Below are 19,106 nucleotides of genomic sequence, written 5' to 3'. Positions count from 1 at the left end.
GCAGCTAACTCAGCTGTGGTATGTGACCTCACACAGCGGCAGGCCAGCCCACGACTGAGGCCAGGAAACCCAGTTCACACAATGCAATACGCTACACACATACACACCACTAAACTGACAGGCATTTTTTGAAGGTTGTCTTTATTTCGGACACCAACACAAAGTAGTACCAACATTCTTATATTCAGTGGAGTGCGATTATGACATACAAAACAAGTGATTTCTTTTATGATTGAACGCTTTTGTCTAACTAGAACACTGATATATATATATATATATAGATATATACACAGAAAGAGCTATATATATAGTCAGATCAAAGCCGTATGATACAGATGTATTCAAATAACAAACAGTAATTATTTTAAAAAGCAACTTTCAATAAATCTTTATGAAACCTCAATTTGACACAAAATGCTATCACTAGGTATATAAAAAAATGTAAAAAAAAGGAAACAAGTCAACAGTTACAGACAAACAGCATGGCAACAGTATACACAATCAATTTTCTTTTCTTTTTTTTTCATTTTCCAATTGGCTCATATTGACTGACACAGTTATTTACATTAAAACATATAGAGTTATGGCCATGTGTTGTATTCCTGAATCAGCAGACCCACGGCTGTGAGAGCTGTTTTTTGTTCTTATGCGCGCACACTGACGTTGAGGTCACATTAAAACATGAAAACCCAGCTCCACACATGCTGACTCACCACCACAACCCTCCACCTGCTTGTATGGGAGACTACAGAGTGGCCTTCTGTTCTCCTACATCTGGTGTGGCTACCTCCGTTTCCAACCCAAATATCTCCTTCCCCATTACCAAAATCTTGGCTGTGACTGGTAAGACTTTAGCATGGGTTGGGTGCGGCTAGTAATAACCGCCCTGATGTAGCCACATGTGTGCGTTAAACAGCTGTCAAGGCTAATTTACAATAAGGCGACAAAAAAATCACGGAAGGTCAGACGCGGAAAAGGAACTAGTTCTAACTACATAGATTGCATTATTTTGCTCTTTAAAGTGGGATTGTGTTCTGAAAGACGCCATTTTTCCTTAACATGAAAAGTTGATGTTCATTAGCAATAAAACACAGCAGTTTGACTGGGTCTGATATGACCAGTAGATATTGCTGTATGACATTCCTCAGCCAGTTGACTGACCCTATAGGACTGTTCTCCGTTTAAGCGCTTTTCATTATCCTGTCATTTTCACGTGTCTAGGATAGGGACTGTTCAGAAAAAGGTTATAAGCTTTACTTTCAAGCAAAGTCTGTGAAAAAAGCGCAAACTTTAAGTAAACCTTCTGTTGAAATACATTTCCTGGACAAAGACATTAACATAAAAATTGTCTGCATTTTTGACACAAGTCAAATGTTTCTGCTGAAGCTTATAGCAATAAGAATTGAAACCCTGACTCCAAGTCCAGGTCCAGAGTCTGTTGGCAGTGTGAAGTGGTAAACTGACATCAGATAAGGGTTGCTGACTAAGCTCGCTGGATGACTTTTTGAGAGAAAAAGGGTTTTAGAAAAGTATTGTTTTACCACAGGAGCCAGTAGAGTATTTCCACATGGACACAAGTGGTGCTGAAAGTTACAATATGTGCCTTTTATAACCAAAAGCTAATCTGATTCAAATCAGAGTGAGCATTGGGGGGGGGGGGGGGGCAGGAGGGGTTCAGCATTGTGCAAAAATATTGATCAAGTGTCTGATCACGTGTTAGGTGTAATGACAGACGTCAATCACTTAAAGTGCCTGTGTAACAACAATCATGATTTCGCAATTAATCAAGAGAACATAACAAAATCAAAAAGGAGAACTACGAGGAAAACAAAATGTAAGAATTACAATCTCAGAGTTGGTTAGAAATGTTCATACTAAGTTGTATGTTGTATACTAAGTCGGTGTACGGGAGCATTAGTGGACCGACACAGCTACACTGTCACCTGATGTAGAAATATAGATTTGGAATGCTTCAAAAACACATTGCTGCTGCTTTCCCTCACTTCCTTAAAATGCCACATGTGGTCTTTGACTTTGGTAACTGAGAGAGCTATTGATGAGGGTGCATAGGATTTCTGACTTATGGCACGACCAAAAGGGTGCAACACAATACTGATGATGCAATTATTACAAAAATCCACCGTTTGCGTTTTCCTGAATAAATACGGTTAAGAGCAGAAACCCTTTAGAACCATGCATTAAAAGAGACTATAAGAGCCCGGTTTTGTGTTTGGTCAAATAAAAAATGTCTTCCCATCCTCCTGCGGGGAGACAAACCAAAACCTGCTCATTATACATGCATATATGGACGCTGGCACGAGTGAGAGTGGGCTGTGCTGAGAACAGCTAGCAGACAGCGATAAAGCACCAATGAAAAGTCACTGAGAGGCAGGTAGTGGAGGTTGTGTCTTCTGGGGCCTCATGCAGCCGTCCCCATAAATCCAAGCCTCGGTGGCTGCGCACCTCGCGTTGCCCTTTAAGATAGCTCAAGCACCTTTTGAACCTTAAACAGCTGATCCAGGCTGTTACGAGGAGAATGTTTTACAAAGCTTTAGCCCCTGATTTTTCATCAACAGGACCCAGAGTAGGGTCCAAAGCCTAGAAGGGAGGGATCCTTGTTTGACGGTACATGGTATGGATCCATAGAGAGGAAGGCTGATGCTATAACCTTAGAGAAACCCTGCCTAATCTTAAATTTGACTATGGATTAGTTTTTCTAAGACTTCTGCTTCTGATTAGTACTTCATTAATGGCTACAGGATGCATAGTGTGTTAAGTTATGCTGCGTTCCAGTTGTACTGTGAAGTGGGAGTTTCAGAGTTCCCGGTTGGAAATTTCAATGAATCGCAACCAAGAGGTCAGAATTCCAGTGGGAGAAACCTCGCCGACACCCCCGAGTTCAACATTTAACACGGCTCATTACCTATCTATAGAGATGTTGCTATTATGTATTTTATTCACAAAATACATCATAGTTAGCCAGAGGCGATTGCTAAAAGGCGAAAGTTCATGCTTTCTGGTAATTGCCCTGGAGCGCAGTCAACTCAGATGTAATGTCACTCCCAGTTCCCAACTTCCACTGTAAAAAGGAACGCAGCATTAAGCTTTCCTTCTCTGGTTAGCATTTAGCATTCTGCTAGCTTATAGCAAAAGAGGTTAGTTGGTATGAAAAAAAGCTGCAGGGGGTTAGGGGTAAGGCTTGTGAAATATGTACCCAGGACAGGACAAAGAGTCTCTTTTAATGTGGGCGTTAGACGGTGGTGGGCGGCGAGTGTATAGTGTCCGCCGTCTCCGCCTTGTGCTCGGGCTCGCAGCAGAGGAAGAGGCGGCTGCCCAGGCTCTTGAAGGCAAAGCCAAAGTACATGATGTGTCCCATGGCCACGAAGGCCACGGAGATGAGGACCAGCAGGCCGAAAGCCTCGGGGTTAGGGGCCAGGATCACCATGATGAAGTGAAGCAGGTCCAGCAGGTAGTTCATAGAGTTCTGCACTCCGTTGATCACGCCGCGCTCCGACTCGATCACATTCTCCTGGATGAGCTGCGTCACCGTCAGGTCAAAAGACCACAGGCCTGTGGGGGGAAGGCACGGGGCAACAGTCAGAATGGCATTTTTTTGTTTACTGCCACAATAAAATGAGTTAGGATGACAACGGTAGCTGTAGCTGGAATTATCAATGTAATTGGAATCAAAGGTCATCCATGGTTCAACCGGTTGAACTGCCTGTAACTGCCCGAGTCACCTTTAGGAAGTCATAATTGATCAACACAGCCTCTTTATAATCTTATGGCAGGAAGGGAACATGGCGAAATTCCGTCCAAATAAAAACAACTTAGACTATGCACCATTGCCCTCAATGGCAATCAATGGACCATTTGTACTTTGTACTTCCAACTCAAATACTCTATATACAATATCCTGCTATATAGATAACCACTCCGACCACTGGATGTGGAAAAACAATTCAAAGTAGGGCTGCAATATATCAGAAATGTATCGTTATCGCGAATGACTTCTTGAACTGCAATAAATGGTAGGCTATTCTGTGTCAATATATTTGGCCAATCAGATGAAGCCCTACTGCTCTAATGCGCATGGATGTGAAAATATAGCACTGGGATAACGTATTTATGTGAAGACTATCAAGTGTTTAGTCTATCACCAAAGCGAAAGATGCCAACATGGTGAGGACCACCCTCCAAAGAAATATTAATTTAAAATGGAAGTACTAAAATCCTATATAAAGAGGTGTGTCCTGTGTAGTATCAAATTCTGGGGTTGATTTTGAGTCACTGGGTCACATCTAGGTACTAATGAAAGATTTATTATTTTTCTTAATCAAAATATTTCGTAAAAAAAAGCCCAATTTACCATTAGTTTAATTATGTGTACTTTACGGATACAATATGGAGAAATTAAGCATTTTCCAGTGATGTGATTTTCTAAACATTCCAGACTCTGTATGAACCCTGATAATCCCAATATTCAACAATGTTAATCGCGCATCGTTTCCTAATTCAAAGGGTAACTTCTTTCACTCACCCACTCTAGCAGCGATGACGCCAGCAAACAGCAGACTGACAGACATGTAGGACTGCAGAGGGGGCAGATCTTCGGCGGGTGCGGCGGTGGTGGCGTTCCCTCCAGACAGGATGCTGGTGAGGCTGTGGTCGGCCTCGGGCAGGGCCTTCTCTCCTATCAGGTGAGTGTACAGGTCGTTGAAGGGAGACACGCTCAGGTCGAAGGGGCTGCCGGGGGCAAAGACCGACACCACACACATCATGAGGCAGGCCAGCTGGGCCGCTCCGGAGAAGAAGCCCGTTCGGATCAGGCCGCACTTCTTCCTCACCCAGGTGAAGGCCACGGTGCCACAGATACCAGCCACGGCCGAGGCCCCCATCAGCAGGCTGAGCACGGAGCCGTTGAGGCCCTGCATGTAGGCGTAGCCCGTGGTGATGCAGTCAAAGCCCAGCACTGTCATGTAGAGGAAGGACAGCGACATGCCGGCCAAGAAGATGTTCTGGTTGTAGTAGGCCACCCAGCCGGCCTTGAAGGTGCGCAGCGGCTCGCTAACCTGGTAGCACCAGCCGCGCTGCTTAGGGGCGTCGGCCTTAGCAGCCACTGAGGTTTCATTCATCAGAGGCTGAGACGACTCCTCGGGACTCTGGCCATTCTCCAAGTCTGGGGAAAGGGCAAGAAGCATCGAGGAGAGATTTAGCTCAAGATGATGCTTATTACCAAGAATGAAGTACAAGGTTTTTTTTTTATTATTGCTCTGACATGTAACCTGAACCATCAAATGTTTGTCCATCACGTATCTCGTTATGCTTTCAATATTCCAAATCAAACACTATGTTCTTGTAGCTACCTTTGGTTGGACTGAGCTGTTTGAGCTCCTGTTGCTGCTCCTTCTGACCGCCCTTCACAGCCAGCGCTGGTGTCTTCTGGTAGACCTTCCACAGCAGTGTGTATTCCAGACACATGGAGCACAGGTTCCAGCCCGAGATGAAGCCACAGCCGATGAAAGGAGAGCCAAAGGCCATGATCTGGCCCACCAGCATGGGGGCCAGGATGTTGGTCAGCTGGTCAATGATCCGCACAGTGGCGTTCATGTCTGTTTGATATGAGAGAGAGAAAGGGGGGGGGGGGGTCCAAGAAAATATTAAGGTGAGACACTGTAGGTCAGGGGTCCCCAAACTTTTTTCACTGAGGGCCACATACAGAAAAATCTACGAAGGGCCGGGCCACTTTGCAAAAATAACACATTTATCAGGACATGTAGCTGCTCTGATGTTTAGTTTCATAGTGTCTTCGTAAATTGTAATCCTTCTTCACGGCAACACTTTCCTTGCACATTAAACAGACACATTTCCCCTCTTGTTTATATGCCAATGATACACCCAGTGTTTTCTGCCTTTGCGTCCAATGTCCAGCAGGGTGAAAATAGTATCCAGCCGAGGTCCCGACCCTCCTAGGGGGGTCTGGGGGTATGCCCCCCCGGGAGATTTTTTAAAGTTTTTAAAGCGAAATGCATGAATCTGGTGCACTTTGAGAGGGAAATTAAGAGGCTAAATCTGAAGAATTTTGTATGAAAAAAAATGGAGACACTGTGTCAGATGAATTAGAAGCTATTGGAGAAGGACGCATAGATTTTCCATAATAATATTAATTTAAAATAAAATATTATGCAGGGTCCTCTGGGATGGGCTTGTTGCTCATTTTCTTTTATGGGACATATTTCTCTGTAATATAATGAGTGCATTTAAATTATTTAAAAATTAAAAGCGCCATATTACATTATATTTTTAAAATGTGCCACGGGCCAATCAATCAGTGTTTGACACCCTTGCACTAGTGGGTTAACTAAGAAATGCAAAAAAAAAAATAAAATAAAAAATAAATAAATCAAAGGGCCATATTTCATTATCCTTTTAAAATCGGCCGCGGGCCAATAAAAAGCGGGCCGCGGGCCGCATTTGGCCCGCGGGCCGTAGTTTGGGGACCCCTGCTGTAGGTGAACAGGGGAAAAATCTAACCTATAGATATAATTGTGAAACTTGATTACGGTCATTAAAACTATTATTATTTGAATTACATTTTTTTCAGAAATTTTAACTAATGTTGAGATAATGGCCATTACAGATGGTTGAAAAGGAGACATATGCAGGAGCAAACAGACAAGGTTAAGTCATATAAACACCTATATGTACATTCTATCTGTACTTACAGTATTTGTACCTTTTATTTATATTATTATGAATAAGATATGTTATGGAAGACAAAATTGACGGAAATCTCAAAATTGACTTGGAAAAACACTGTTTTTGCCTGCTCGTCTTAACTTATTCTTCACACCCGACTTGGATGTACAAGGAAATGCTATTAAATAGCCCCTCATATAGTCCTTAGAGTGCAGTAGGTTTTGATTTTGGTTTCATAAAACATCTGGTACTGGCATGAACCAGAACAATAAAGGTCATCAAGTTGATAATTTTTTTTTTCCGCCATGTGATCAAATAAATAGGTGGAAACTGCACGGACATAAAAGGCGAAAAGGTAGAGTGACTCAGCATCCAGGGTTCAATGTCTGGCCCCAACTGTAGATATCTGATAACACGTGAGGCCTACATTAGATGATAAGAAGCAGCTTGGTATGGGGGCGAGAGACACTGACCTGCCAGGCTGCTGCTGTCCTGACCTGCCACCACCACCACCCAGTCCCTCTGGATGGTGATGGCTGTAGCCGTGCTGGCTAGGTTAGCGATGTTAGCGATGGTGATCACTAGAATGTAGCAGGTGGTCTGGTGGAAAAAAGAGAGAGAGGGTATTTTTACATATACATTTGAAGGTGTATTTAGTAGATGGTAATGTTCTGTGTTCTGTCCAACAGTTACGGTTAGGGTTAGGGTTAGGGTTAGGGTTAGGGTTAGGGTTAGGGTTAGGGTTAGGGTTAGGGTAAGGTTTAGAGTTAGAGCCTTCCAGGCAGCTCAAGGCAACGCTGCCTCCAAGGCTCCGTTGGTAGGACAAAACACCATAGAGCGTTTTATTATTACTGTCGACACATTCTATTTGTATGTATAGTCAAAGTCTGATTGGCCTTATTCCTCAATTGTTGTCCAAAAAAACATTAAAAACACCTCAGTGAGGCACACACTGCTACACTGGCTTGACTGACATGTTCCTTCATCACAATGAACACACACTGGGGTTTATTTTGACTCAATCCCACACAAACACACACCGTCGTGTTGCAGTCAATTCTCCCTAGAGCTGTAGCTTATGACCCCTGAAAATGAAGGAATATGTACTTGTCAGCCCTCTTCCCAGCCTCAAAGTCCACATTAATTATACAAATAAAAACAAATTCTTGGAACGCCACTATTTTAAAATTTAAAGAGAAATTAATTGAAATCAATAATCAAGCTATAACAAGAGTTTGGAAGTAAAATAACAGCATAAAAGAAATAACATGATCGCTGATATAATACACAACATGCAACAGCAATAAATAAGAACTGAATGTAAATAAAAAAATAACATATTTCATATTTCATTTTAGCCATGGCTCATTTGTCAAACACGCAGTTCGTCAATCTGTATGTGCATTGTGACACAGCTGCTCTGGACAGAAAAGAAGAAAAAAAAAATCCAACATGCTGGGCCACATTTCTCTCTCTCTCTCTATCTGTGTCATGTGACAGGCCTCGAAGAACCTGCTGACTAAACAGCACTCAACCAGACACTTAATCTCCTGTTTCGCTGACCCCCCCCCCCTCCCTCCCACCTCCACACACACTCTAAACATTCTCACATGGCAAAAAAATCGCCCCTCACCCACCCTTTACTCCGGTGACCCAAAATGACTTCCCACAAGTTCGTAGGCCAATGCTGGAGACACTCTACCCAACAGAAAGGCTTGTGTTTTTTGAACCTGACACCCCAGACTGAAAGCTGTCTAGTCTTGGGGTCAGCTGCAGGCATCAGGTCCACATCTTTGTGGAGAGGGAGCTCAAATGAAGCCACATAGCCCAACAAGTGTAAACAAGCCCCCTTGCAAAACACTGAGACAAGCTTGCCAGCGTTTGAGTAATAACCCCTTGTGTGTTTTGTTTGGATGCGTAGGGGGGGATATGTCCCCTTAGCTATTTACAAGAGGTCAAGTTGTCCATGAAATAGGAAAGACAACAGGCAAAAAAGCTCTTTGGATCATTATAAAAAAGGGCCTGATGTACAAAAATATTGTCTTTTCTCCGGTAATTGTCTTAAACAATTTCACACAAGTAATATTGATCTACATTTAAAACACAATATTTGGCCTGTAATAGCAGCCTCTTCCTTTATGAGAGCCTTACTGCTATTTATTCCATTATATTTGTGTCAGCGGGGAACCTGAACGTTGTCTTTTCCTTGACAGAAATAAAAGACGTTTCCACCAGAAATGGACGCAGAAAAGACACAAATTGGTGCAGAAAAAATATGTTCAGGTGGAGGACCCCCATGTTATACCCATGTTTGGAGGAGAAAAGCTTATGGTTTCATCTCTACCATTCTAATAAATACTTTCCTCCTACAGTTAGTGGAACGGTCTAAGGTCATTGAACGGGAGTCATTTCCCTCATCTGTAAAAAGCTGTTCCAGGTGATCATAAGAACACGCGGGAGAGAGGCCATATAAGTCAAAGTAAGCAAGTTTCAATCGCCAGGGTCGGGTCAAAGTGTTGTACGTGAGGAAGCAGGGTTATAAAAATGCTTTCAGTGACAATCCGATCAAGTTCAAAAAGCTAAAAAAGCAGAAATGGGTCTATTTAGGATAGTTGCAGTGTGAATTGATTTGCTTTATTTTTTAGCGCTATTTTAATTTTGTCCCTGTGTGTTTGTCTGTAACTGTTTGTCTGTAACTGTGGTTCATTGTGCTGCTGCCTGTCTTGGCCAGGTCACCTTTGAAAAAGAGATTTTTAATCTCAATAGGTTTTTTTCCTGGTTAAATAAAGGTTAAATAAAAATTCAATTAAATAATGTGTGTGTAAGGACAGTAGCACAGCAAACAATGGTGATCTTATTACATTACATTTCATCTTACCAGAATCCATCCATTGTAAAGCTCCTGGAGCTGCTCTTTGAACTGGAACACCACCATGAGAAGGATCCCACACAGGATGACACAACTGTTCTGGACCAGCAGTGAAGTCTGGGCCACTGTGTTGGAACAGAAAACACTAAGGTTCAGACATTAGGGACGCAAATGTGACCAAAGACAAGAGATTTTCTGTCTGACAAACTAGTTCAGTAGGTTGGGTGCATTTCCCCTCTACTCGGGCCCGGCTGCGCTGGCTTAATCTAATAGTGTCTTTGCCAAATTCCTTCTGGATAAACATTCTGTAAGTGGTGCATTTCACTGGGAAAGTAAAGGGGAACATGTTTTAACGGCACATGTGCACACTGCTGACGACAGTATAATGCCTATTTTTCATGGTCGAATCTACACCTTTTTTTGGCCATGTATTTATGACAAACTTCTCTTCAGCTGTACTTGGCTTTGATGCCCCCCCCCCATACCTTTGAGCCTGGGGTTGCGGTCCACCCAGTCCCCTATGATGGCCCCCAGCAGCAGCACAGAGCCGGCCACCACCAGCCCGTACACAGCCGTCAGCAGCAGGCTGTTCCCATACAGCTCCACCAGGAACACAGCCACAGCAAAGTTCCACATTCGATCACCCTGTGGGGGGGATTCAAAATGTAGCTTCAGATTATATAGGCTACCCAAGATCTCCATCATGTATGGCGCTGATAGGAAGTGTGGTTTTGGGGAGCTCCATGAATGATAAATGGGGGTTAGAAAAAGGGAAATCCTCTTTAGTTTTAATCCATCCTTTAGACATGGGAGGTATTTGTAAAGACCAGCACTATGTGGTGAGCCTGCTATAGGCCTACATTAAATGACAATTTGTATTGTAATGACAGTCATATAACGACAATCATAATTCAACAATAACACATACTGTGTTACATTATGGGTTGAAACTGAACGTATAGCCTGTCATCACGACGAACGTGCACAAATCTACGACGGTGCGTCATTTAAAAAGACACATGATGGGGTTAGGGTTTTAATCGTGTCCCCGTGTCATGTGTATCACACACACTTACCCATGTTGACAGCGCGTGTCCCATGTAAATCAGGAATTTAGCCGAAGTGAAGAAGTCTCCGACAGATTCTGCAAAAAGCAAAACAGGATCAATAAAGTCTGACATGTTGCAGCTGGTGCTCCATATCTCCAGCCTTTTCCCAGTGATGTGAAGGGGTCGCCAAGGAAATATGCAAAGAAAAAAAAGAAACCTACCACAGCATGTCTTCTTCGGTGCAGGGTTATCCATTTTAAAAGCTTTCCAATGACAAAAACAAAAAAAACAAGTGAGTGGGCTATTGCTTTCTCTGCTGTGCGCTGTCTTCTCTATTGTATCGGAAAGGGGTTCGAGCTCCGGCTAGCAGCGCTGCAGCTGACTGACTGTAGACAGCGACACAGAAGCAAGACACTCGCACGGCGTTTCTCCTCTTTCCTCCTTTCCAAACTTAGCTAACACTGTAGCTGAAGTCGGAAAGATAAACCCTCAATAAAACCAAGCGAAGAGATAAAGATAAAGACAAAGAAGCTGAGCTGAGCTGAGCTCGCGGACTTGTGCTCCAGTGAAGGGTTCCCTACTGCTCTAGTCCGCTCTGTTTACGTCCCGCCTCGAATATAGGCACTGCGTCACGTGACCTGCCCCTTTATTTACAATGTGTCAAAAACAAACCAGGTTCCTCCCTCCTGCCCAACCGAACACAAATCCTGAAAAAAAATGATTTTTCTTTGACCACATCTGCACAAAAAGCTGTCACTGTTAACGGTATCATTAATCCACCTGTTTACCCACCTGGCATGTGGGTAAACAGTGTGGGTAACACCTGTCATGTGTCATTGGTTAGGTTGTTAGGTTATTAGGTTGGTTGGGTTACTATAGGCTTATGCAATTGAGTAGACTATCAAGTGCATAGTTATTCATTGTGAAATTATTAGTAGGCTACTTTAACTTCAAAATCATGGTCAATTTTATTTTATTTTATAAAATATTAAAATGTAATATATTTTATTTTACGGACACTGCAGTTGAATAGAGTCACATTGTTTAAATTTTAGATATCATCATTAAACTTTACCAGTTGATAAAACAATCATGTTTTTGTGTTACAATTTTTTTCAAAAATGTTTGAATAAGTAGGCCTATGCAAAGTTGGCAATATAGCCCAACCCCATTCGCTTAAACAGTGGTTCTGATTTGCTCTATGTCGGCCCCCTGTAGCTTTCCAGCAGCTAGTTGACCAGGTTGTCCACCCAGGTTGGGATCCTGGAAGGTCCTGGATATCATTTCTGGTGAACAACCTTTTACAACGCTCCATGTCTGTTTGTTTTTTTAAAACGGGGGTTTTGCCCCCTAGGTATTTAGTAATATAAACACCTAAATGTACAGTTAAGACCTTTTTTTCAAGGCTGCTTGTATGAAATAATGCATGTTATGGAACAATAATAAACCAGAATCTCAAAATTGACCAGTGCTTGAATAAAATAAAAAAATATTTGTTTGCCTGCATTGTCTCACCTTAACCTTTATTTAACCAGGGAATGCCTCAGTGAGATAAAAAAAAATCAAAAAGTTTTTACTAGAGTCCTGGCCTAGACATGCAGCAGCACAGTTCCACAGTAACATCAAATGAATAACAGTGAAAGGGAGCAGCAGAACTAAACGCCCTTTCTCCCAGTTCAGTACAGACTTTTGGGATGGTTAAAAGTCTTCAGAGCCAAGGTAGTGAGTTCACGTTTAAAAATATATATATTATAATTATGAAGGAGATATTGTCACTGTCATGTTCAATACTTTAACTTGTATGTACATTTTCTTAATATTTAGAACCCCCCCCCCCCCCTTTCCCTTTCAGGATAAATAGCCTACAGTATTTTCTTATCTTATCTATATACCTGTGGCACTGTCTTTCAGCATAAAAGATGCACAATAATTTTCCTATCAGCATTTGAGCAAAGACCTGTTCCACAAACAATAGCCTACTTCACACAGTTAAGGAGTGTCCCTTTAGCCTATACAAATATCAGATGGGCTATACCTGCTTTTGTCCAGTTTGTGTGTTTGCTTATTCATTGCACTGATTATTCCACCACAGTATATACCTTTAAGACTGCAGGCAAAAACATTGTATTTTCAAGGACTGGGCAATTTTGAGATTTTTGTCTATTTGGCTTCCATAACATGTCTTCTTTCATACTACTATAATTAAAAAGGTTATATAGATACATACATTTCTATTTTACTCAATCTTGTCAGTTTGTGTCTGTATATTTCTCCAAACTCTGTCAAAAGTGCAGACACCAGAGTTATTGTTGCATATAATATTAGACAATTACTACTAATGCATTAACGTGCAAATAGGGAGTACATTATTTGCCTCTGAAATGCAGTGAAATAGAAGTATGGAGTGGCATAAAATGGACAGACTCATACTCATGCTCATAGTACAAAGTCGTACTTCCATCATTGTAAGAGATTATACATTTTTTAATGTTGCCACTTACCAGGATATGATCTTTCTCAGTCAGCGGATTGCAGGTTATTATTGGATCACTAATAAAATGCTGTGTCACTAATTCAACTTTGAACAATATTCATAGAGATTAAGTTGATCAATTTAGAGCATAATAAAACAATTCCACCTCAAATGCAGCCAATTATTTCACACTTCTCCCTTTACCACATCCACTAATATAATCTGAGACTTTGAAGATTTTTCTTTATTAAATGTGTTACATTTTTAATATGAAATGAATGAGAGAAGCAAAAGAAGAGAGAAAAGACATTGCAAAAGTTAAAGATTAACTGAGCTTGCCAGGGCATTTGAAGTCACACAACACAAATTACAGGTGGACGTTTGGAACATTTTGGCAACAGATAATACAGCCATTATTGCCACAACAGGGTCAAGCTGTTTACCAAGAATCCAATTGTATCAGAGCTCGACAGTGAACAGAGGGAGAAAAAAAATTTGTTCAAAACATATATTTGGATGACTTGCTTTTGACCAACCGAATCAACAGAGCAGAATCCCTGCTATATAATTACTGGCTGCATGCATCAGGGCTCCTTGGCCTGTGTTCATAAAAAGTAATAAACAGCGGCTCAGTGAGCACATGGCTATGGATATGTTTCATTTCACTGAAGTGGACTAGAAGGCTGTTATTGGCTGGTTGGGACCCCCATTGTCTTGACACCACTGAAACCACATGTCCCACTCTCTATCTATCTATCTATCTATCTATCTATCTATCTATCTATCTATCTATCTATCTATCTATCTATCTATCTATCTATCTATCTATCTATCTATCTATCTATCTATCTATCTATCTATCTATCTATCTATCTATCTATCTATCTATCTATCTATCTATCTATCTATCTATCTATCTATCTATCTATCTATCTATCTATCTATCTATCTATCTATCTATCTATCTATCTATCTATCTATCTATGTGACAGTATGATGAATAGTGCCAAGTGCCAACACATGCAACACATGCCGCATCGTGTGGCAACTGTTTCTGCATGGTTCCCATATACAGTTTTTCTCAGTCGCTTTGGTGCTTTTTTCACATCACTATTAACATTTGCACAGCAGTTAGTGCATTTCTCAAAACAATTAGTGCAAACTGCAAAACCTAGTGGATAACCTGCAAAAGTACGTAAATTGCTCAAAATGGATAGTATATTCCTCAAAAGCAAGTATTCATGTCAATGAAACTGCCAGTGTCATCAAAATGAGAAGTCTTGACACCATCGTTTATGAACAAGATAGTCAAATGGCTTTGTCATGTTTTCATTATGACAGTTTATTCTCTAAGTGTTTTCCAATGCAAAAAAAGGTCAGAACTCGGTGACACTACCTTAAAATGCTCAAGACAGCACTACACACTACTTGTACAGCCATTTGAAAACTACAGTAAAGAGTAAGTGAGTACAAGACACTGAATACGTATGTTTCACATTTTTACTGTATATGCTCTTTGCAATTCTACAGCATTGTGCAAAAGAAAAATACACTTCAGTCACTTATTTAGAACAAACAAAAAAAACACCCTTTTGGTAGAGCTGTGCACAAATGTGAACAATATAACAGGACATATTGTAACTGAACATATATAGGTAAATCATTCTGGCACATCAAGACGTTCCTGTCTGTCTGGCCACATATTTTCATCTACATCACAACGGATATTATCCTTTGCAATGCAGCGAGGAAAGTCATTGGTGACAATGTTATAAAACAGCAGATAATTGTATGAAAGCAACTGATACATGTCCAAAAGCATTTGCAATTTGTTCAGAGGAAGGAGAAATTGCTACTATGATGTGCTCAAATGACTAAATGTTGCGGAGGTTGAACTAATAGTTATGAGAATTTTCATTCTGATCTGAGAAAAGCACCAAAGCGACTGAGAAAAACTGTAATATCGCTTCTGATAAAGTGTTCTATACTTTAGAAGGATCTGAAACAAATTTTGAGCTTTAGTTTACATCAAGGTCACTGACTATTCCAGTTTTTTTTCAACTCCTCCCTACAGTGCTATGAAAGCTGAAATATGACTAAAAAATGTGCCTCGTCAGGTGCCTAATTCCCCCTTAAGCACAGAGACACGCAAAAACAACAAACATACTTGACAAACTTGGACCGAATCCACCAAAATGTCATGTGCTGAGGAACAGCCTCTCGATTGTTTGTGAGAGATTCAGATTTCATTGCGGTCATGTTGAACCGATAAACATTCATTATTATATCCAGCACTGTGACAACACATTGTGAAATGAGTTCTATTTAGAGGCCAATCTCTGGGGGGGGGTTTACGCATTAATTACAGTGCTAATGGAGTGCTGCTTTTCCGTGCATTAAAATGATTAAAACGCCTGAACCATTTTAATCTCAAAATGTAAATATATATGTTGATGACAAAAAAAGGTAAGTGAACAAAATTTCCAAAATGCAGTACAATAGAGTGTTCATAAGCATGTCTAAACCACTGCCCACTTTTTGCAGATGGCTAAATTAAAACTCTCACCCCTGTTTGATGTGAAGTTACAACCATGGAGTCCCTTAGCTTAGCACAACTACTGGAAATACAGGAAACAGATAGTTGTGTTTTGTCCAAAGGAAACAAAATGCATGTGACAGCTCCTCTAAAGGTTGGCTCACCAGCACATTATCATCATGCTTCTTTAATCAGTACAAAAGAAAAGTATAAAAACAACATGTGGTTTTCAAAATAAATGTCATCACAATGAGGTTGCCAGACTCCAGGAAGGTACTGGGCCAAGCCAAGATAGAATCTGAACAACAAAACCACCATGTATTCTTTGCACTCTTCAGTTTTCAACAGAGAAGGCAAATAAACGCTAAACGTGGATGCAGGTGGATTTTTTTTAAACCTATGGACAAAGACAGGGTTGTGTAGTGGGGCTGTTTTGTCTCTTTCCATTCTATATCCTAGGCTAAACTGACTGTCAGCTGGCAAGTTACTAGACTTAAAGGTTGTATGGAACTTCTCATTAAACTCAATTCCAACGATTTTCAAGTCAAAAATGACTTGGACAATAATAGCTAACACACCCACACTACATAGAGAGCAGGAGTAAACACACCAGGGACCATCATCTTTACCCATGGGCACCCTAGGGGGTCAATCCAGCCTTGTATGTGGCCTCTTTAAGGTTATATGACACTTTATTGCCACCAGCACCTGGGGTTATTAGTGCACTTAAGTCAATATCTATATATAATCACTCTACTTTAGAATGTATACTGTGACTATTGGTAAAAACACACGCGGCTGCAGGGCTGCTGATGAATCTGCTTTTTATTTTTTTACAAAATATCAGAATGTAATTTATAGGCCCCACAGGAAGCAAAACTGACACATAACAGGGAAACATAGGCCCATATTTTGAGCCAGGCGATGACAATAGGCCCTACTATCTCTTTTGTGATCTATTCAGGGATCACAGAGAGCTCTTAACCCCGTTTGAATGTCTGCACACATTGAGCTGGTGTATACAAACAGATTACCAGCGGCACTATTAGTGGGCCACTGTGTCAGACCAGGCTCATCAGCGGTCAGGTGGCTGCTGCTGTGTCATTTTGTGGCCATGTGACCTGCAGGTATGTGTGTTCCCCAGCTGGGGAACAACAAGCGGTGTTTACGTGGGCTAAATGTATGTACTCCCTGGACCGAAATACAAGTATGACTTGCCTCCTGTGGCCAATAGATGGTCTGACAGTCACACGCCACAGCTAAAGAAGGGATATCTCTCTCACCTGAAGGATGGTGTAGGCCTACGTGAGGCCGGATCGGATTATTCATCTATTCTTTATGCAGAAGGCTCCTGTTGTTGTTTTTTTGTGTTGAGCTTTGAGTCCTTGTTGCAATAGAGCTGAAAGGCATTACAGTACCATACCATTGCTTCAATTGAGGCAGGGCTTTGGAGCAAAAATATCAGCAAAAATGTTGAACAGAAATACAAATCGACTTCCGCCGGAATGTTCCTGACACAGCACCCACTGTAATCAGTGGTGTAGCTGTGGAGACAGTCAACACATATGAATACCTCGGTACCATTCTGGACGACAAATTGACTTTCAATGAGAATACAGACTCCATCTGTAAGAAGGCCAATCAGAGGCTGTTTTCCCTGAGGAAGCTGAGGAGTTTTAATGTCGACAGATCGATTTTAAAAATGTTTTATTCATCTTTTATCGAGTCAATTTTAACATTTGGAATGATCTCTTGGTTCGGTAACCTCAGTCTGAGCAATAAGAAAAGGCTTGGAAAAATTGTTCTGTTATGTCAAAAGATCATTGGCCTTGACCTGGAACACATTGGTGATATTTACCAAGTCAGAGCCAAGGAAGGCAAAGGCCATTCTGTCAAACCCCCTACATCCTCTACATGCAGAATTTCGACTCCTGCCACTAGGAAGGAGATATACTTACAGGAAGAGGGCCAAGACAAACAGATATCTAAAATAATTTTTCCCTCAGCTGTTGGCTTCCTAAACAAATTAGGGTAGTAGCTTTGTCTTTCTTAAGCAATGCAAATGATTATATTCCATTATGTCTCCCATATGTTTTTATGCTTTAATGTTTTTTTTTATGTTCTGTGTTTTGTATTTAGTATGATTATTTGTCTGTTGTGTGACATTGTGTTTATACTACTGAATGCAGAACAAATTGCCCCTCGGGGACAATAAAGATTTATCAATCAATCAATCAATCAAATGTAAAAAAAAACATCAACAAAGATACAACGCGTTAGGCCAAAACAAGTCTTAGAAGGTGGGTCTTTAGCTGTTAAAACAGAAAATTCCCAAAGACTCTTAATATATTTAAAATCCAGGGCAGAACCTGTGCCTGACCATGCAAGGCTCTGCAGGTGATAATTGTTACCTTTACATTTTTAGAACATAAACAGCGTTGTGGTCACATTGTTTCTGTAGGCTTGTACCACTGTGCTCCACACAGCTCCACCAGATAAACATCAAAGGTCACTGTCTGTGTTTCCAAGAAATAAAGAGGCAAAACATCTGACAGCTGTTTCTGATCAATTCAAACTTGGTGTAGCCCCAGTTGGAAGCGACCCAGCTGTGAGCTTGGACAGGTGTGTTTGTCAGGCACACTGCAGGCTTTGATGGGGCAAGATCAACTATCAACTCTTGTGTCATCCAGGGTCATTTTCTTTTTGCCATTTTGCCGACCTCTGCCAGGTCATGAAATCTCAATCCTCTCATGAATCTCTTTACACCAGAGTTCCAAAATATCAACGTATCGGTCAGGCAATAATGTAAAGGCTCACAAACTTTGTGTAGTAAACATGTAAGGTATAGTTTCATTTTGGAACCTATAAGTGAAGAAAAATTAGGACAAAGAACAAGAATTTTGAGATCAATACAGAACAGCTTCCGGGCAGGCTTGAAGTGGGGACCGCTGTAGGAACATTTAAATGAAACAAAGAAATAAAACATAATAGAAAACTTTGATGCAGACATGGGGCAGTTGATTTGAAGACATAAACGGAAGAGGAAAGGAGGAAAATGAACATATAATAAAAGGTTTATAGCTTTAATAAATAAGTGAGCACTATATTTAGACCTGTAAGTTGAATGACATTGTTGAACTTTGCAGAAAGAACACTAACATTAGTAACTCATTGATAGATTAGGCTTAGAATGGACATTTATCAGAGATAAAAGGTAATTGATCGAAAACAGAGTAACAGACCTTAGCCTAAATAACACAGCTTGAAATCACTTTCCTTTATAAAAATATATTTATTGGTAGCTTTAGTTCTTTGAGTAGGCCCTACTGTATATTTAAATTATATGAGGAGATCGGACATAACAGACCAGTAAACAAAGAAATACTGCGTCACCGACCGCCTCTAGGGGGCAGTACAGCCCAACTTGAGCATACCTCCGCATCCGGAAACACTGACAGAGCTGCTAAACATGTGAAGAGG

General features: G+C 41.0%; 1 protein-coding gene across 1 annotated transcript; it reads right to left on the bottom strand.

The window, feature by feature from the left end:
* Nucleotides 1–172: 172 nt before the first annotated feature.
* Nucleotides 173–11,189, bottom strand: slc40a1 (solute carrier family 40 member 1). The gene is made up of 8 exons (XM_080038378.1): nt 10,839–11,189; nt 10,645–10,712; nt 10,054–10,213; nt 9,578–9,693; nt 7,173–7,299; nt 5,367–5,612; nt 4,541–5,179; nt 173–3,570 (listed from the first exon to the last, which is right to left on the bottom strand). Exons 1-8 carry the CDS (start codon nt 10,870–10,872, stop codon nt 3,251–3,253), a joined length of 1,710 nt encoding a protein of 569 aa, XP_079894504.1. The 5' UTR covers nt 10,873–11,189; the 3' UTR covers nt 173–3,250.
* Between the last annotated feature and the right edge of the window lie 7,917 nt (nt 11,190–19,106).

This window comes from Ammodytes marinus (assembly GCF_949987685.1).
Source record: "Ammodytes marinus genome assembly, chromosome: 12".
NCBI classification, from domain to species: domain Eukaryota; kingdom Metazoa; phylum Chordata; class Actinopteri; order Uranoscopiformes; family Ammodytidae; genus Ammodytes; species Ammodytes marinus.
This window is presented reverse-complemented; position numbering and strand designations above follow the sequence as displayed.